We start from the raw sequence: 21,599 nt of genomic DNA, 5'->3' as shown, positions 1-21,599 counted from the left end.
AGCTCCTTCTATTCTGTCCCAGCCATGTGCCTCAGCATTAATTTTAGCAAAGTGACTCCATTCTAACAGTAATATTTTCCCATTTTCATCATTAGTTTTCTGTAGCATTTCTATATGGAGCTGCCAATTTGATAACATGGGCTGACATCTGAAGTTACTGGTTTCAAATTATCAAACCTATTGATGAAGAGCCTGAACAGCCAAAAGGCATTGAATATTGTTATCCTACCTGTGGGGTTTGAACCCAGCTCCTATAGTCGAAAAGACAAGGCTTCATTCAATTCAATTCTATGAGTGCTTGACATTATAAATGATTTAAAAAATAAAGGAGTGAATAAGTAAAGAAAATTGGTGGCTATGCTTCCTACTTTTAATCACATTAGTCAATCACCAGATTATGGTAGGAATTCTGTTTGTCTAATGATAGATGGTATTGATCTCCAATAAAGTGCTTGTGTGCAGGTTATAAAACATTTTAAAACAGTGAAGGTACCAATGCTAAACCATGTGTATATACACTCACATCTGCATAATATGTTTACCAAAGCTTGAGGGTCAAAGTATTGAAGTTAACTGTGAACTTTTAATCCCTAGCTGTTCTCTCAATATTATTTGGACTGATGTGCCACAAAACAGTGATCATTGCACAGCTTAAGCTTTTATGGTAAGATTACACAGCACTTGAATAAAACATTTTCAAAAGACCAGTAGAAATCAGGGGAAATGCTGATGTATAAAGTAGGGACTTTGTATTATGAAATGGGATTATGACATTGAAATAGAAGGAGAATATTAGGAAAAAGGCCTCAATCTTAAAATCTGGTGATGGAATTTGAGAAACACAGGATGGAATGTTACATAGAAATGAGTAGAAAACAGTTTTCCTGTAAGTAAGGTGTTATTAATGCTTTTCATTACATTTCACTGATAGAAGGTAATATCAGAACAATCTGGTAAAATCAGCTAAATTATAATTCTGCTGCCTTAACCAAATATCTAGGCAAATAAAATATTTTCCTACCGCAGAATAAAAGTTCCCACTTTTTGATTCTATTGGGCCGCTGATAGTTATGTAACCAAATGTGTTTTTAATTACAAGTTATCAAGTAAGATAATAATAATATAATTAAAAGAATTAACAAACAGTATTGTACTCCTTGAACAGTCATACAACCGAACTCCACATAATTGTAAAACTCTGAATGATTTAAAACATTTCAGATTTCATTAACACATGAAACTATTTTACCTGTGTGTTATATTCAGCACCATCGTCGGGTATCGATGACCCTGGTTCCAATAGAATAAAAACCTACTTAAAATTGTCAGAGATACTAAACAGGTCAAGAAGCCTCAGTGGAGACAGGAAGGCTGAGCTAACATTTCAGATCAATGACCTCTCATTACAACTGATTCTTTTACAGTTCCAACTCAGAGTCTTTGAATTGAAGTAATAATAATACCTTTCCTCCAAAGACACTTGCAGACCTGTTGAGAGTTTGCAGTATTTTCTGATTTTGTTTCAGATTTCCAGCATCTGCAGTATTTTATTTTCAGTTAATATTGTGCTCAGTTTGCATCATTTAAGACTGAAAAAATAGCTAGGATTTTGAAAGAATGCTTTGTAATTTCTAAAATTAAAGGGGTTTGTTTTAGCTGTATTCTTTCTCCAAAATTCCTTCCATGCCCTATTAATGTATTTTGCAATTACAGCCACTGTAAATTCAGGAATGCATTGCTCACATTTAACCTTAGAAGCACAGAATCCTGCAGCACCAGAGGAGTCCCTTTGGGCTTTTGTGCCATGCCAGCTCTTTAAAGCGCTGTTCAGTTTAGTCCTGCTGACCTGCTTTGTTCACATAGCCTGGCAAGTTATGTCCAATTACCTTCTGAAAGTTTCTATGGAATCTGGTCCCACCACCCCTTCAGAGAGTATTTTCCAGCTCTTCATAATCTTCTGATAACTGAACCAGTGAGGAAATCAGGAGAATTCTTTCTTCACACAATCATTTTATATCAATGGCCTCAAACTGTTGACCTATTTCCAACTGATTCCTCTGTACTCACTGCCTTTCAAATGTCTCCATCAGGTCTCCCCTTTAAAGGAGAAAAAGCCTACTTTCTCCAATCTCTCCATATAATTGAAGTTACCGATATCATCGCGGTAAAATTCTTGCTTTCAAAAGTGGAATGCCTAGAACTGTACACAACTCTGGCTGAGGTCTAACCAGAGATTTGTAAATGTTTAATGTAACTTGCCTGTTTTTGTGTTTAACATTCCTACTTGCAAAGCCAAATATTTCACGTACTTCCTAGTTGTCTTATCGCTTGTGTTACTGTGTTCAAGAATTTAAGAATATTCATCGATGGGTCTTGTTAAGTATATGTGACTGCTAACATAGCTCTTAGGTTGATATTGTACAAGGAACGTATTTAATTATTCACAATAATTAAGTGACATGCACAAAAAAAACACACAAAAAGAGGATTCCTTTCTCAGAAGATGAGAACATGCAGAAAATTTTCACATTAATCAACTTCTGTCAATTAAATTCCTGATATCACAGGAAGCTTTCAGAAGTCCATCAATCTGTTAATTCTTAAACTTCAATTGCTTCAGCGTCCTAAATAAGCAGAAAAAAGAATTAGTAAACCTTACAAGTTATATACATGGGTCAACTTAACTGTCATAAACATTTTGTAAATTAAAGTTAAGCTTTTTTTTGAGAAAATGCCTAATTTTCAATGGTGTTTAATAAAGAAGAGGATTATGAGAAAGTATCAGTAGAAACAGAAATATCAAATGACGAAAAAATTGAGGGAGAAGGTCCTAGAAAGACTGGCTCTGCTTAAGAATGAATAAGTCATCTGGTCAGAAAAGTTTACATCCCAAGTTCCTAAAGCAAGTGAAAGTGAAGGTGGCTGAAAGGTTTGATATCATTTCCCAAACTCCCCTACATATGGGAAAGGTGTCAGAGGATTGCAGAGTGACATTCTTATTCAGGAAAGGGTACAAGCACAGTCCTGACAATTACAGGCTGGTAAGTTTGATGTTCATAGTGAATAAGTTTTAGAAACAATAATCAGGAAAAACAAATCAACAGGCATTTGGAGAGGCTAAAGTTACATAAGTACAACAAGTGCGTACATGTAAAGGAAGATTGTGTTGAGCTAATCAAACTGAATGCTTTGATTAAGTTACAGAATCTCAGAATTGTTATGGTACACAAGGAAGTCATTCGGCCCATTGTGTCAGCACTGGCTAGGAAGGCTGCAAAGAAGTTCATCATCTAGGCAGAGTGTCCTGCAGTCAGCATCGCAGTGAAGCAGTCCAGCTAGAGTATCTTGCATTCAGCAGCACAGTGAGGCATTGTGTAGCCCCTCAGTATGCAAACACCAAGTGTCACTATGTACTGCGATTTTCCTGTCCCCACGGTTGAGAAGGATCGGACTGGCCTTATTGCTGCAGAACACTCCAGTTAGTTGGACCATTCCATATCACCTGTCTTTTGTGGAAACACTTTGACCACATGTCCATGAGGAAGTGGTCAGCACGTGGTGTCCTCGAGACCTTACGGGGGAAGGAGAGGGTTGTTCCCACAGCAGACTGTCAAAGTCATTTTGCAGCATGTGTCATCACCAGAATTTCCCAACAAGCACAAAGACATTACTTGGCTGGTGGTGAGAAGGGCACTGCCCATCAAATCTTTCATCTACACCTGGTCGGTCTGCCCACCGCACGCTGCCCTTGAAGCAGCTGCAAGGGGGCAGAGACTGTCATATGTCTCCTTTGGGAATGTGCCTTTGCAAAGGAAGCCTGAAGAGAGATGCATGGTTCTTTTCAAGGCTCATTCTGAGCAGCTCCATCATGCAGGACTCTGTGCTCTATGGGTTGTTCCCAGACAACACACTGTGACAAACCATCAACTGCATCTAGAGGACCATTAACTTGCTGAAAGATGCTACTTGGTCTGCTCAAAACATAGTGGTTTCCATGTGTAAAAAGTTGACCTCGACTGAGTGTTGCAGACTGGCACATTCCAACATCCAGGAATACATGCTGAGACACAGACTAAAGCTTTTGGGTTTGTTGTAACTATCGAGAAAGTCAAACCCCAATGTTTGTTTTTTTATTCCGTACGCAAAGACTGTACAGATCTGAACACAGAGACCTGTATTACAGAGCTGCTCGCAACAAGCCTCGATGAGAACCATTGCAACTCTCTCCAGACTTCCTTTGCTGAGGCACATTCCAGCAGAAGGTGTGTAACAGTCGCTACTCCCTCGCAGCCACTTCGAGGGCAGCATGCTATGGTGCAAACTAACTGGGCGCACATGAAGGATCTGACAAGGCAGTGCCTTTCTCACCACCAGCCAAGTAATGTCTTTGTGCTTGTTGGAAAGTTCTGGTGATGAAATATTCTGTGTGTGAATAAAGCATATTTTTGCAATTAAACCTTTCTGGGAAGAGTGCCCTGTGCTCAGCATCGCCATGAGGCATTCTGGGAAGAGTGTCCTGCATTTGGTGCCACCATGTGGCATTCTGGGAAGAGTGAGCCATATTGAGAATGGTCGACCATTACTCAGAAGAAAGATAGCAGGCAGATAGTCAGCAAAGCCCCAGAGTTATTCTTGCTCAAGAAGAAATGTTCTGTACTAGAAAATGGTGAGGGTGATGGTTCCGCTGGGGAGGGCAGCCAGAGCCCAGCTGCACGTAGGAGGAACAGAAAGAAATGGCCAACTATGGTAGTAGGAGTTTCAATACAGAGGCTATAGATGAGCATTTCTGTAGCCACAGACATGACTCCATGATGGCATGTTGCATGGGCCATGGTCAAGGATATCACTGAATGGTTGCAGGTATTCTGAAGGGCAAAGGTGAACAGTCAGAGGTCATGGTTCACATTCAGACAAAAAACACAGTTAGAAAGAGGGATGAGGTCCTGCAACAAGAATTTAGCAGATTAAAAAGCAGTATCTCAGAGGTTTGATTCTCTGTATTACTCCTGGTGCCATGTGCTTGTTAGTCTAGGAATAGGCAGATAGAAGAGATCTGTATGGCTGAAGATTTCAAACAGAAGGGAGGGCTTTAGATTGCTAGGTCAGTGAATCAATTTCTGGGAAGGTGTACAAGTCCAAGGAGTTGCACCTGGACCATCTCCTTCTGTGTGGAAAAACTGTCCCCACACTTCTCCCCTAAACTTTCCCCCTCTTACTTTGAAACTATGCCTTCTTGTAGTTGACCTTTCCACTGGGAAAAAGTCTGACTATCCACTACAAGCAAGACAGGTAGAGGGATCCTGAATTTAGCACTGGAAGAGCCTGAGCCCTTGACCTTGCCCAACAGGTATGTGGTATGTGCTCCATGTGTGGATGAGGAGAAAGACTGTAGGGAGGATGGGAAAACTGACTACTGCACTGTGTTCTAGGATGGCAACAACAAGAGAGGCAAGAGATCCTGTTTGGGGAATATCAGGAATTAGTAACAAAATTAACAAAAAGGAAAATTTGAAGAAATTAAAGAACTCTCAAGGGTTATAATCTCTGGATTATTCTCCAAACCACATGCAAATTCGCATAGAGATAATTAGGGAAGTAAACATGTGGCTAAAGGAGTGGTGTGGGCAAGTGGGGCTCCATTTCGTGGGGTACTGGCATCAGTACTAGGAAAAGAAGGAACTGGACCATTGGGATGAGCTTCACCTGAACTGATCTGGGAACAGGATCCTAACAGAAAGGCTAAATAGGTGGTCACAAGGACTATAAACTAGCTAAAAGAGGAGGAAAGACTCAGGAAAGGTTATTAAAGTTTCCAGAACAACTGAAAGCACAGAATATGGAAAGGCTCAGGAATCTAACTTCAGACACCGTAGATAAAGGGACAACAATGAGAAGGGGGAGGCAGTCAATGCAGCACAGAAGGTGTTGTACTTAAAACAAGGTAAATTAGCTTGTAGTACAGATTGAAATTGGCAGATTCAATGTTGTAAGTATCAGAGGTGGCTGCAAGGGGATCTGGGCTGGGAACTAAATATCCAAGGCTATGTGCTCAATCAAAAGGACACTTAGATGGGCAGAGGTGACACGGTTACCTGGTTAGAGAGACATGAAATTAAATCAATAGCAAGAAACAACATAGGGTCGGAAGACATCAAATCTGTATGGGTAGACTTGAGGGATGGCAAAGGAGAAAAGACCCTGATGGGAGGTATGTACAGGCCTCCTAGCAGTAGTCAGGATGTCGGGCAGAAAATAAATCAGGAGATAGAAAAGGCATGCAAGAGAAGCACTATTACAATAATCATGGAGGACTCCAATATGCAGCAGGATTGGGAAAATCAGGTTGGTAGCGGATCTCAAGGAAAGGAATTCGTGGGATATCTATGAGATGGTTTTTGTTTTGTAGCAGCTTGTGGTAGAGCCTATTAGGGAACAGGTAATGAGGCAGACTTGATTAGGGAACTTAAGAAAGAGAATCCTTAGGGGGCAGTGACCATAACTTGATAGAATTCACTCTGCAGTTTGAGTGGAAGAAGCTGGAATCAGATGTAACAGTATTACAACTGAGTAAAGGTGAAAACAAAGACACAAGGGAGGAGCTGGTCAGAGTTGATTGGAAGGGAAGCCTCGCAGGGAAGATGGTGGAGAAGCATTGGCAGGTGTTGCTGGGGGTAATTCAGGATGCACAGCAGAAATTCATCCTAAGGAAGAAGAAACATACTAAGGGGAGGGCAAGACAACCATGGCTGAGAAGAGAAGTCAGGGACAACATAAAAGCAAAAGAATATATAAACAATGTAGTGAAGATTAGTGGAAAGCCAGAGGTTTAGAAAGCCTTTAAAAACCAACAGAAGACAACTAAAAACTACAATAAGATGTCAGAAGATGAAATATGACGATAGTAATATAATAAAGCTAGTAATATAAAAGAAGATTGTAAGAGCTTTTTTAGACATATAAAAGGTAAGAGAGAGGCAAGAATGGACATTGGACCATGGAAAAATGAGGCTGGAGAAGTAGTAATGGGGAACAAAGAAATGGGAGAGGAACTGAATAGGTTCTTTGCACCAGTTTTCACCTAGAAGAGACCAGAGCATACCAGAACTTCAAGAGAGTCAGGGGCAGGTGAGCGTACTGGCCATTTTTAAGGGAGAAGGTACTGCAGAAGCTAAATGGTCTAAAGGGGGATAAATGACCTGGACAGAAAGGACTACTCCCCCAGGGTTCTGAAGGAGATAGCTGAGGAGATTGTAGAGGCATTGAGTGGTATTCTTTCAGAAATAACTAGAGTCAGGGAGATTCCCAGAGGATGGGAAAGTGGCTAATGTAACAACTCTGTTTATAAAGGGAGGGAGACAGAAGAGAGGAGACTATAGCCAGGTAGCCTGACCTCAGTCCTTGGTAAGATTTTAGAGTTCATCTTTAAGGATGAAATTGTAGAATACTTGGAAGTGAATGGTAAAATAGGGCGGAGTCAGCACAGCCTAGTAAAGGGAAGGTCATGGTTGACAGATCTGTTAGAATTCTTTGAGGAGGTAATGAGCAAGTAAGACACAGGAGAGCCAGTGGATATGATCTTTTTGGATTTCCAGAGGCCTTTGAACGATGTGCCATGCAGGAGGCTGCTAAACAAGGTAAGAGCCCATAATGTTACAGGCAAGATACAGGCATGGATAGAGGATTGGCTGACTGGCAGAAGGCAGAGAATAGGGATAAAGGGGTCTTTTTCAAGATGGCAGTGAGCGACTAGTGGAGTTACACAGGGGTATGTTTTGGCACCAGAACTCTTCATGTTTAGATTAGCAATCTGACAAAGGAATTGATGGCATTGTTATTAAGTTTGCAGATGACACTAAGATAGAAGCACAAGTAGTGTTGAGGAAGCAGAGAATTCGACAGGCTAGGAGAGTGTGCAAAGAAGTGGAAGATGAAATACAGTATGAGCATGTGTGAGGTTATGCACTTTGATAGGAAGAATAGAGGCGTAGATAATTTTCTAAATGGGAAAGGGCTTCGGAAATTTGAAGCACAAAAGGGACTTGGGAAGCCTAGTTCAGGATTTTCTTATCGTTAACATCGAGATTCAGTTGGTGGTTACGAAGGCAAATGCAATGTTAGCATTCACTTCAAGAGGGCTAAAATACAAGGGCAGGGATGTACATCTAGGAATATATAATATAGTCACTTTTCTGTCCAACACAACCATGCTGATCAGCTTTCCTAAACTGAACTATTCCCATTTTCTTGGGTTTAACCCATATCCCTCTAGACCTTTCCTATTTATGTATCTGTCCAAACGTCTTTTAAATGTTGTAATTGTTCCCATCTCTACTACTTCCTCTAGCAGCTCATTCCATAACTGCACCAGCCACTGCTTGAAAAAGATAACCCTCGGGTCCTTTTTAATCTTTCCCTTCTCACCTTAAATTTCTGCCCTCTAGTTTTGGGCTCCCCTACCTTTGAAAAAATGCCTTGGCTATTCACCTTATCTATGCCCATCATGATTTTATAAACCTCTATAAGGTCACCCCTCAGCCTCCAAGGTTCCAGGGAAAAATGTCCCAGCCTATCCAGCCTCTCCTTATAATTCAAACCCTCCAGTCCTGGAAACATCTTTTGCGAGCAGTGTTCAGCTCCGCATCTAAGGATGTGCTGGCATTGGAGGGGTCTAGAGAAGGTTCATAAGAGTGATCCCAGGGATGAAGGGCTTTTCTATGAGAAGCTGTACTTGATGAAGTTTAGAAGGATGAGATCCCCTCTCTCATCGAAACTTACAGACCACTGAGAGGCCTGGATAGAATGGACACAGAGAAGATGTTTCCACTAGAAGAAGAGACTGGGACCCAAGCCATAGCCTCAGAGTGAAGGGACAACCCTTTAGAACTGAGATGAGGAATTTCTTCAGCCAGAAGGTGGTGAATCTATGTGATTTATTGCTGCAGAGGGTTGTGGAGACCAGGTCATTCAGTGTATTTAAGATAGAGATGGATAGGATCTTGATTAGGAAGAGAATCAAAAGTTACAGGGAGAAGGCAGGAGAATGGGGCTGATAAACATATGTCATGTTCAAACAGCAGGGTAAACTCAATTGGCCAAATGGCCCAATTCTACTCCTACACCTTATGGCTTTACAGTACTGATGATCACAAGTGAGTTGTACATTGATGAAATGGAAACCTATTCTGTTGATGAAATCAGCTGCATTATGAAATGGAGCTCTCAGTTCAACATCTGTACAGTCTACAACTCCCTACTCCTGGGGGAGGCCAGCTGTATTGGCCAAGCCAACTGCTCGGTCTATAGCACGGACCTCTTCACAGGAGCATGAGAGAAAGTGGTGTGATCTGGCACGAGCTACATCAATAACAGCCTTGATACAATTGCAGGGTGAGGACTGAGGGATCCCACACAGGTTCCCAGTTGGAAGCAGCCAGCTGCATGCAAAATCTGGAGCAGCTGTCACCTTGACGGCCCGGGCAGGATGACACTTCAGGTCGCAGGTCCAGCTCCAGTGAAATACACACTCTGTGACAGTGTTCCAGGCTATTCTCAGTCTGCAGCAGCAATAAACCTCATTCATCTGGAAGAAACAGCATCAAAAACAATAGACTCTGAGCCTCCTGTACGTTTTCCTGACAAGATTTGAGAATATTGTAAAACAAAGTGTAAGAAATTAAACTGTCTATCCAGCAATGGATTTTGTGATTTCTTCAATTTCTTCGGATGGCGCTAATTTGTACTGTCTGTACATTATGACTGGAGGTTTCTCACTATGAATCTGTCATGGTTATGTAGGGAATACTGTATGATCTCAGTCAGTTCTGTCACTGGAAGTACCACTCTCGGAACTACTTCTGATAAGCTCACCTTAACAGGCATTCCTCTAGCAAGAGCCAGTCCGTCTGTATCTGACAATGTCGTGACAAAACATTAACCAATAAATAACTTGCAAAACCACTGTAATGCCATATTTGATGTTCTACCTCATGTTCTGCCTGAAACTATGAGAAACTGGCAATTATCTCAATCAACATGTTTCCTTAGAACTCGGTGGTACCACACAAAAGACAGTTTGAACTGCTTTAGTCTCCAGTTGCACTGTATGGGGCTTATGTCTGCCCACATAATGTCTTAAAGCTGCAACATTATAGTAAGATTCTGTCTGGAATTCCATTTAGTGTAACAGTAAGAAAAATGCAGTGTGCTGCACAATGCAGGAGTATTTCCAGAAAAGTAGATAGTTAGTTTGCATTCATTTTAGCAGCTCCTTCCACTATATGTAACCTCCTTTCAAAAAAACATTTTACAAATGATTATTATTCCAAAGTTCTTGCAGCTAGGAGGGCATCAGGATGACATATCCCAGGTAGACAGAGGGTGGGGGACTTGGGGGGCAGGGTGGTGGGGGCGGTGGGGGTGGGGTGGTCAGCTTTGCCAGGGCTCCACTCTTCCCCTTCCACTAATAATCTAACAGTTGAAAGGAGGATTGTGCATTTCTGGCATTTCTCTTTTCCTGACTTCACAAAAAGAGACAGGGCTGATGGAAGAACATTCCTTAACATCCCTGTTGGTTGTCAGCTGATAGTATCCCAGCTCACATTTTTCAGACCATGTGGTCCTAACATTTGCTTACTGACAATCGCAACATGTGAGAAATCCACTGTTCAAAAATCCACTACTTGACCAGGAGACACCCTCTTTGGTTCCAACATTCCTGTCTACCCACAGACAGGGAACACTATAAGCGATGTGGATGTCCATTTTATTTATGTTAATGATTCCAATCATGGCATTTGGGATGAAATCAACCCAGAGTAGCAACCAACAATCCCACAATTTTGGCAGAAACATGGTGCTTAATGAATGTAGGCACCATTATCATCACTACTATTTTTCCCTCTTTTTCATCTAGCAACCTTACAAATACTCTGCTATTATAAGTGCGTGATTTCATTGCAGGGTGATTTGCAGTCAGATTCTCCCAACATAGAGCGATGTTTGAGAGAACTGGACACAAAATCTTTAACACGTTCCATCCATTTATACAAATGCTCCCTCCCCCTCAATTACTTGGTTAATTATCCCCCTGCAAGCACCTCAGATATATTTATATCAAATAACTTGTTTGTTATCTTTCATCAAGTGTTCATTTGCTAAAAATATGCAATTTTAAGGCCACTCTATCTAGTTAAAAAGTCTTTACGTCTTATATCAGTCAGATACATCCAAAGGACATAGGACATCTTATAGCGAGCATTATCAAACACGCACATTAAACCACACCCTCAAAAAGATTAAATTCACAAATAGGAATTAATCACAATCCTCAAAAAAACAAATGGAAGTAAACCTTTGAAACTTAGAACAAACCTTCAATTTGTTCATTTAATTGCCCACTTCCTCCCTCATCACCAACATTCTGCAATCATTTTAGGAACTTCTGCTAAAGAGACGTCAATTGTCAAGCTCCTGGTCATACTGCCTCAGAGGGCCGTCACTGATCCTTGCGTCCCAGGCTCGAGCATTTTGCCCCCATCCTTAAACGTAGATCTGTGCAGTGATATCTCAGTTTGTAACCTACATGGTGTAATACATCGTGTACAGAAACACATGAACCAACCAACTGAATGAAATCATTAAATCGCTTTGAAGAATATATCACGCACTCACTAACAAACCTCTTAACTATTTCATACCGTTGCATTAAAAATGCTTTCTCACTTACTTGGACTAATGCTTCGTCTGATGGGGGAAGGACTACGGCTTCGAGAAGACTGTAAAAACACGAGACAAAATGTAAGCTCTCAATCTTGCAGCGACAAAACAACCGTTCACTTTCACTGCACAAAACAAGAAACGAATAAAGAAAACACAAGGAGCACAGTCAAGAAGACATGATCATTAAACCCACGCATAGCAACTCAAAATCAAGGCAAAGGACTTATTACCATTTTCATTGATTCTGGTGGATCTTCCTCACAGATGTTGGGTGAACCACAATAACAAGTTCACCCAAAATCAATGAACGTTATTAATTTATGTTGGGTGCTATGGATGGGCCTGACAACTAAAAGAGGCCTCCATATTTGATGTGACATTACTAAAACTTCCATCAAAATATTAGAGCTAGGAGTATTCTCTGGTTCCATCATTTTCCTGAAATGGTTATCTCAAGGATTATATCAACAATGCAAATTAAAGCCCGAAAACAATTGAATAGCTGATGGTCCAAGTAATTTGCATTAACACTCATCCCCTGTGGGTATTCTACTTCCAAGGTGGAGTTCTCTGCCTTTTCAACAACTACGGTCTTGATTTTGAGAGGTTTTTTTTCCCTGGAGGCATCGAGCCAAGCAAGTGCAGGTCACAAAATTTTATGCATAACGTTTTGCAGTTCATGAGATTACCAGCTTCTTAGCAACTGTGCTGATGGCCAATGCAAGCATCACTAAGGCTCCCTTAATCATTTTAAAGACCTCAATTCAATCATCCTTCAACAACATAAACTCAGGGGAATGCAAACCAAATTTATATACCTTCTCACAATTTAACTCTAAGCTATTTTGGTGAATCTACATCAAAACTAATACATTCTTCCTATCTTCTGCAAAAGCCTTGTATATATGTGTTTGTTCTGAATGAAATATTGGACAGCCCATAGATATTATGTGGCATCCTTCAATCCTATTGATATATTGATTTGGATTCTGTCAGGTCAATGGGATCCCTCCCAACAGTCAGAGAACGAGTTGAGAACCACCGTCAGTTCCGTGGGGAAGACCCAATGGAATAAAGTGCCATTCAGACACAAACAACTACCATCTGATCTTCCTCAAGATTCAGATCCTTCCCTGGGGTATGTTCTGCTCATCAGGAGCTGCCAGCCAATCAGAGGCTCACAGTTTATCATGCCTTAGTGTCAGTAGGATAGGTGGCTGACTGCAGCACTGTCGCAACTTGCATTTTAAACATTAGCACTTTAAAAGTAACAAATGGGTTTTGTCTGTTTGTTAAAATGGGTTTATTGATTAACTTGTCAACATTTCTGGAGCAAAGATTTCTTTTTAAACCATTATGAGACAGGGAGTCCCAGGATGATAATGGGAATTTGTTTGCACTGAGAGAGTTTTATGCTCAAACAGAATAAACATTGAGGAGTATTAGCTTGCTTTCAGGTTAGAAGAGTCAGAAATTGTTTTTTGTTTTCTCAGGGGTAAGATCCGTGGCTTGGATAGTATTTAGTTTCAGTATGCAGAAGTCCTGGTTGGAGTTAATACGGTGGCTCAGTGGTTAACACTGCTGCCACAGTGCCAGGGTCCTGGGTTCGATTCCACCCTCGGGCAACTGTCTGTGTGGAGTTGGCACATTCTCCCCGTGTCTGTGTGGGTTTCCTCTGGGTGCTCTGGTTTCCTCCCACAGTCCAAAGATATGCAGGCTAGTTGGATTGGCCATGCTAAATTGCCCATAGTGTTCAGGGATGTGTAGATTAGGTGGGTTATTGGGGGATGGGTCTGGGTGGGATGCTATGAGGGTCAGTATGGACTTGTATGATCTATGAAAACTATTCTCCAGAAGAAAGGAGAAGTTTGGAAACAGTTTACCTTGGTGTATGGTTTCAGTATGAAAGTCCAGATGATAAGTGTTTGGGTTAGCACTAGAAGTTGACAAAGTCTAAGCTCAGTTGTGTGAAAAATCAAGGTAGAGGTTACCACACTCTGGTGACAGGGGATTAAAAGAAACAGTTAAGTCAAACCCATGGGTATGATGGAGAAGGGATTCTCTGTGGTGTTTAAGTATTTTAAACGATGGTGCTGGAATAAATGAGAATGTTTCAAAATCTTTCAATGGTGTTATATGTAAATAACTTGGTTATTTTCATTTCTTTTGTGTAATATATTTCTGTTTTATTGTTAAAACCGAATCTGCAGCATTCTACCATGTATGCATGTGTATGTTTCAGCGAAATATCACTGTTTTGAATAAAAACAAAATAAAACATGATCTATCAAGCTAGATATCAATCTGAAATCTGACTTTTCCAGTAATAAAATCAGCTGGGAACATAACAGTACTTTGACTCAAAGCAATATTTTAGTTACATATCAAAATAAAATAATTCTTCCGCATTCTGTATTTCTGATGAAAATCAAAGATGATTGACCCCTAGATGATCTACTTCATAAAAACTTCACAAAAGAACCATTTGAAGAAAAGGAAGACTGGGGATAGGTTGCCTGTCAGCCAACTCAACTGCTTAATGAAGGAGTTACAAAAATTTACAACTTAGGTGAAAATTGTTAATGGACAAATACAACAAGGACTGTAGCAGTTCAAGAAGGTAGATCATCTCAACGTACCAAAGGAACTAAATCCTGGCCTTGCCAATGATGCCCACACCCCATGAACAAATTAAAATATGTCACATGTTTCCTGTAGAAACATGTTTCTGTTTCACATGCAGAACACAATTTACAATCCCAGTCAAAAGCAGTGGTTCAAATCATTCTTGCAACCCCTGGCACTCCCAGCTCAGGTAAATTCAAGACATTAGATTTGAAAACCACAATTAAATCTATATTAACTATGTCAGATAGTTGAAAGCTGTTAGTCTACCATCTCTGTGTAATGGATGAGTCACAGCAAGCATTATTTTAAAATAACCTACCAGTGCACGGGCTGGACTGGTGGAACGAGAGCGGGTTGGACTGGAACCTCTGCTTCGGCTTTTACTTGGTGACCACTGAGTAAATAAAAATGCAAAAGTAACCAATAAAGCTGGGGAGACTTTCACCCAATGTTCCCTATAGGGTGCGTACACATGCAGCCATGCAGCAGTTGAGAAACCCCGCATACAGTTAATCATACTCCATTGTATGACTTCTGCTGTGGTTTAGACACACCACACAGAACATTCAGGTGTCTGTGCAGGAACAACAATATGAGCGGGAACATTGCTTTTACCATAACATCGGAATAATTCAATTGTTTTATGGAAATGAAGTACAATCCTGTGAAAGCTCCCAGAAAATATTCATGCTAAAAGGTTTTTAATTGTATTATTACAGGAAGTATTTTTATTTAAAATAGTCACCAATTTTGTGGAAAGAAATATAACAAGGATTTTATATTTAAAAATAAATGAAATGGGCCTCCCTGAATCAAAATGCAAGCATGGAGTCTGCTTTGAATCCAGGACCTCCATTGCAATAATGGAGGCACTAACGTCAGGTCAGCTTTAAGACCTTCAGTGGAAAATATTTCAGTAGATCCTGTTAGCCACAGGTTTCCAAGCTGTTATCAGTATGAAACAATGCTCTGAAGCCAGCATAAATAATCCCAATGGATTCTGCCTTCTTTTTTCAGGTTCTCCAGGAATCTCCATGAAATCTTCCACTGGTTGTCTCTTAACCAAAAATTTCTGTGATCTATTGTTCCACAACTGGCTGTTCCTTGAATGTTTGTGGCATAACTGTCTTTTCTTTCCTTCTGCCCTTCGAAGAAGCCTGAGGTCAACATTCATGTTCAAGAGTTAGAATTCTTGGTTACGAAGTACTTACATGTTCTCCTGATAGGTACAAGTTATATTTAAAAGCAAAATACTGTGGATACTACAAATCTGCAACAAACGCAGAAAATGCTGGAGAAATTCAGCAGGTCCTGCTGCATCTTTGGAGAGGGGAACAGAGCGAACGTTTCGAGTCCAATAGGACTCTTGTTCAGAACTGGAGCAGTATAGGACGTGACAGTCAGTGCAAAGATCTTGGTGGGGTTGCTGGCTGGAGGGGACTGGAGATGCAGAGGGGTAAATCCATGGAGCGATTTGAAACGCAAGGGTCCGAATTATAACCCACAATCAGTTGTTTTTTTTAAACTATCTACATTTAGCTGTTCCTCAACACCTTGGCCAACTCACCAGAGCTCCTCTTTTCGTGAATGCTTCTCCCTTAGCAATGACTGTGTCATTTTCCATCAAGGCTGGCCAGATGTGATAAACCACAAGCGGAGCAGTGAAATCTGAGTCATAGCTGCGACGATACCTACAGGGATGGAAAAAAAATGTTTATTTACTTTAAAATTTTACATTCACTGAAGGTGCAGTCTGAATTATGCAAAAAATCTGTCTAACAATAAATCTGTGTAATAAACACTTGCGAAGGAATGGTACTCTTGTGTAAATATTTTCATTCTCTCTCTTGTTTCCATTAGAATGCAATGTGTTGAATGTTTTGCTGTAGTTTGGGTGTCAATCTTGATTCAGTTGTGGAGCTATCACCTCTGGGTCAGGCAGTTGTATATTCATACAAGTGATAGCTCAGAAACTGGAGCATGTAGCCTACATTGACACTGAAGTGAAGGACTAAATGCAGCTTACACTGTTGGGAGTCCTGATTTCTCATGCTGATTAGATGTTAGAACTACCATAGCATGATTTGAAAAACAGCAGGGCAACCACATTCCTCACGTCCTTCCATCATCGCTTGTGTCCTGGCTGTTTCCTATTCCTCAACCATCTCCACTAAAACTGATTGTTATGTAAAAACTGAGTGGTATATTTTCCTACATTACAGCACTGCATATTAGCAAAGTCCAAAGTTACTTCATTGGTTGTGGAGCAATTCGGGTTGTCCTGAGTTTGTGAAAGAACAATTCTTTCTTTTACATCCTCACTGCTTGTGGCTACAACAACAATTTTAAGAATCGAGAAGGAAACTGAAGTATGTTACTGTATTTGGGAAAAAGTTAAGTCAGCAGATGAGTTTCATGTACAGATCTAGGCAATTTTTAAAGCTAAAAGCCTTGCCAACAATATGACTTTTCACCATGCCCTTTAGTTTTATACAATTTTAATTTTAATTTGTTACATGTTTCACAATTTGTTCACATAAGTGGTAATTTACCAACTGTGCCTTGCAAAAAAATGCCAACACATTCTCTGTTAAATTCATAAATTTCCACTCGTTTCTGAGCGGATGAAAATGAACAATTTAAAGTAAAGGTTGTCAACTATTTTGTTCAATAGCAAGCAGAGTAAGGTAATAACTCGAGATTTTGATACACTTTAATGCTAAAAAGAGAATTACACAGATCAGGACTGGGCCACAATTATTTACAAGATAATATTAGTGATTTGGGTGATATATGCTATCACTAAGTTTGCAGATGACACAGAAGTACATACTTTGAAAGTACTGTGCCTTTAAGAGAGCTGTTCTGTGCTGTTTCTCTTGCAGAAGGATGTTGTCATTGTGGTACAAAAATGTCTCCTTCAGACAGATAGTTATAGAGTCATAGAGTAATACAGCGTGGAAACAGACCCTTCAGCCCAAACTGGTCCATGATGACCATGGTGCCCACTCAGCTAGTTCCAATTGCCCACATTTGGTCCATATCCCTCTAAACCCTTCCCATCCATGTGCCTATCCAAATGTTTTTTAAATGTAGCTATTGTACCTGCGTCAACCACTTTCTCTGGCAACCCATTCCATATATGCATCACTCTCTGCATGAAGGAGTTGCTTCTCAGGTCCATCTTAAATCTTTCCCCTCTCACCTTAAACCTCTAGTTTTCAATTCCCCATCCCTGGGAAAAAGACTATATGCATTCATCCTATCTATGCCCCTCATGATTTTATACACCTCAATAAGGTCACCCCTCATTCTCCTATGTTCCAAGGAATAAAATCCTATCCTGGCCAATCTCTCCCTATAACTCAGGCCTACTGGTCCAGGCAACATCCTCGTAAATCTTCTTGGCACACTTTCCTGTTTAACTATGTCTTTCCTATAACAGGGAGACCAAATTGTACACAATACTCCAAGTGTGGCCTCACCAACGACTTATACAAGTGTAACATAATGTCCCAGCCCCTATTCTCAATGCCTCGACCGATGAAGGCCAGCATGCTAAATGCCTGCTTCACCATCCTGTCTACCAGTTGGTAAACGGCTTTTGAGTTCTCCCTAGGTTTTGTTTTAAATAATGAGTGGGCGGGGTCAGGCTCACACAGACCCAAGGTGGTTTTTATTTTTGCTTGCGGTTAGGGAGAAGCTTTCTGCTGGCTGCTAGAATTACATCTTAGACAACGAGGCTTTCTCTTAAAAATCTAAAGGGGTAAATTGTTTCTTTCATCTGGACTGAAGAGAGACAGCACGTGAGAATCATAACTTCCATAAAGTTATGCCAATTCTTTCTTTTATTATATTTTAACTGTTATAAGAATAAAGTGTGTTTTGATTAAAGCATGGTGGTGGAGCATTCAAATCGTATCTGGAACACAGCGCCTTACACTTGCCTTTAAAAAATATAAAAGTAAGGATCTATGCTATCTCCATAATATACTTTAGGGGCTCTGGCCTGGTCCATAACAATGGGAAGACATGTGGTGAGGATGACAAAGTGTCTATAGAGGGATACGACAGGTTCAGTGAGTAGATGAAAACTTGGCAGATGGAATATAGTATGGGGAAATGTGCACTTTGGCAGGAAGGATAGAGGAGCTGAAAATTATTTAAATGAAGACAGCAAGAAGCTACAGCACAGAGGAATTTGGGGGTATTCTTGCATGAATGACAAAAGCTAGCATCCAAATTCAGCAGGTAATAGGGAAGACAAATGGAAAGTTAGCCTTTATTTCAAAGGGAATGGAGTGTAAAAATAGAAAGGTCTTGCTAAAACTATACAAGGCACCAGTTAGACCTTATCCAGAATTCTGTAAACAGTTTTGATCCCTTTATTGAAGGAAAGATATAGTGGCATTGAATGTAGTTCAGAGAAGGTTCACCAGGTTGAATCTGTCTTATAAGGAGAGGTTAAGTAGGTTGGGTTTGTACTCAGTGGCTCATTGAAGTTTAGAAGAATGAGTGGATAACTTATTGAAACATATGAGGGTCTTAACGGGGTAGGTTGTTTCCTCTTGTGGGAGTGTAGAACCAGACAGCACAATCTCAGGGGAAGGGGTTACTTATTTCAGACAGAAATGAGCAGGAATTTCTATCTGTCAGAGGGCAGTGAATCAGGAATTCTTTGCACCACGGAAGGCTGTGGAAGCTGCTTGGCTAAAATTATTCGGGGCTGAGAAAATAGATTTTTAATTGGTAAGGGAATCAAGGGTTACAGTGCTAAGTCGAGAAAGCAGAGTTGAGGATTATCAGATCACCCATGGTCTCAGATGAATGGGTCAAATGGCCTGCTTTGGCACCTATGCTTTATAGGATTACAACAATTACAAATTACAATGGGAATCCGATAAAAAAATCCCAGAAGGTTACAGAAATGCATGGCATGTTAATATCTTAATGAGAAAGGGAAAGATTTGATGTAAGGCCAAGAATTTAACTTTATCTTTCAGGTGTTGACCATGAATTTCTAGCAGTTTTTTCTGAGCTTTTATTTTCAATTTGGTCTTGAAGTTGTAGAGCAAGAACAACGAGATACTGGATTCCGTCTTTACCATTTTATATGGCAGGTGTTAATTAATTCAACTTTGGAATGATGCTCATGAATTGTCATTAATGAAAAGACTAAGCCAGGAAACTTTGGGACTTTGCCTGCTGGTTTACTTTGTAATGTGCAGCAGAAACCCCTTTTCTGTAAGAAATAGTAAGTAAAGGAGTTCAGATAAGCATGAGCTGAGATCTATTTGAATAATCAAACAGGCTCAAATAGCTAAATGGTCTGCCTATGGTATAAAAGGAACCAGTGACAAATTATAGAATAATATTGCACAAATAGCTTTTTACCCCGTAAAGACTTGAGGACTAATATCATCATGTATGAAAAGCACATGGTACATTACAGTAACAATTTTGAAAGTGGACCCATAATCCATGGCTTGGACCTAATTGAGAAACTCCATAAGCTTAAATAGCCTACTCTTGTTCCTACACTCTGGAAGTGGATCCCTTGTTTAAGGCTCCTATCAATTCTCTGCAAGGCAGGTTTCCTTGTAGTTAGCCAACAGGCCTTCAGGCCAGCTGTCCATCAGACTGCAATCTGAAGTATAACATGTGACGCTGTAACTACTGATGTTAAAAAAGGACTGAAACAGCTAGGGTTTCTTCTCTAGGAAATCAAAGGCTATGGTATCACGTGACAGATCTTCTGGGAATTTCCAAATTAGCCAGATATGTGATTGTCATTAATAAATCCAGAAGCAATTCAGGAGATACACAAGCCATGCAATTCAATAAAAATAACAATAATTTATAGAGCAGTGGATGCTGTCTACATGGATTTTAGTAAGGCTTTCAACAAGGTCCCTCATGATAGGCTCAGCCAGAAGATTAAGATCCATGGGATCCAGCAGTGACTTGGCCATGTGGATTCAGAATTGGCTTGCCCCTAGAAGGTAGAGGGTGGTGGTGAAAGATGTTTTTCTGGCTGGAGGTCCGTGACTAGTGGTGTTCCACAGGGATCCATACTAGGTCCTCTGCTGTTTGTGATATATATATAAATGACCTGGATGAAAATGTAGATGGGTCAGTGGAGTTGTTGATAGTGCAGAAGCTTGTCAAAGCATACAGCACGATATAGATCAGCTGCAGATATGGGCAGAGAAATGGCACATGGAGTTTAATCCAGGTAAGTGTGAGGTGCTGCACTTTGGGGGATCAAATGTTAAGGAAAATATACAGTTAGTGGCAGGAGTCCGAACAGCATTGATGTACAGAGGGATCTTGGGTTTCAAAGTCCATAGCTCCCTGAAAATAGCTACACAAGTAGATAGGGTGGTAAAGAAGGCGTATGGCATGCTTGCCTTTATTGGCTGGGAAATTGAGTACAAGAGTCAGGATGTCGTGTTGCAGCTTTATAAGACTTTGGTTAGGCTACACATACAGTATGCGTTCAATTCTGTTCACAACATTACAGAAAGGATGTGGAGGCTTTGGAGAGGGTGTAGAAGAGGTTTACCAGGATGCTGCCTGGATTGGAGGGTATGAGCTATTAGGAAATTCTAGAAAAACTTGTGTTGTGTTCTCCGGAGCAGCGGATGCTGAGGAGAGACTTGATAGAAGTCTATAAAATTATGAGATGCATAGATAGGGTTGACAGTCAGAATCTTTATCCCCCCCAGAGTTGAAATGTCTAATATTAGGGGGCATGCATTTAAGGTGAGAGGGGGAAAGTTCAAGAAGATGTGAGGGGCAAGTTTTTTTTTACACAGAGAGTGATAGGAGTCTGGAACACGCTGCCAGGGGTGGTGGTGGAGGCAGATACGATAGGGGCATTTAAGGGACTTTTAGGTAAGCACGTGAATATGCAAGGAATGGAGGGATATAGTCCAAGGGCAGGCAGAAGGGATTAGTTTAATTTGGCATCATGCTCAGCACAACTTCGTTGGCAGAAAAGCCCGTTCCTGTGCTGTACAGTTCTATGTTCTATGCTAACAGTTATATAGTACATCTAATTTAGTATAATGTCCCAGGAAGATTTGCATTTATTTTATTTTCTATTCTACTGTAATTTGTGATGGTAAAATATTCTAAAAAGATCAGAAGGTTAACTTAAATTTTAGTTAACAAGGTGTAGAGCTGGATGAACACAGCAGGCCAAGCAGCATCAGAGGAGCAGGAAGGCTGACATTTCAGGCCTAGACCCT

General features: G+C 40.5%; 1 protein-coding gene across 1 annotated transcript in view; it reads right to left on the bottom strand.

Moving 5' to 3' along the window:
- Positions 1 to 11,717: 11,717 nt before the first annotated feature.
- Positions 11,718 to 21,599, bottom strand: part of spata18 (spermatogenesis associated 18) — a 57,554-nt gene continuing 47,672 nt past the window's right edge. The window contains exons 10-12 of the mRNA XM_048599343.1: positions 15,914 to 16,037; positions 14,666 to 14,740; positions 11,718 to 11,774 (exon numbers count right to left, since the gene is read on the bottom strand). Of these exons, the coding sequence (XP_048455300.1) occupies positions 11,718 to 11,774; positions 14,666 to 14,740; positions 15,914 to 16,037 (256 nt within the window). The remainder of the gene's footprint in view (positions 11,775 to 14,665; positions 14,741 to 15,913; positions 16,038 to 21,599) is intronic.

Source organism: Rhincodon typus, chromosome 1 (genome assembly GCF_021869965.1).
Source record: "Rhincodon typus isolate 14 chromosome 1, sRhiTyp1.1, whole genome shotgun sequence".
NCBI classification, from domain to species: domain Eukaryota; kingdom Metazoa; phylum Chordata; class Chondrichthyes; order Orectolobiformes; family Rhincodontidae; genus Rhincodon; species Rhincodon typus.
The sequence above is the reverse complement of the archived record's forward strand: the minus strand, read 5'-3'. Positions and strand labels throughout refer to the sequence as shown.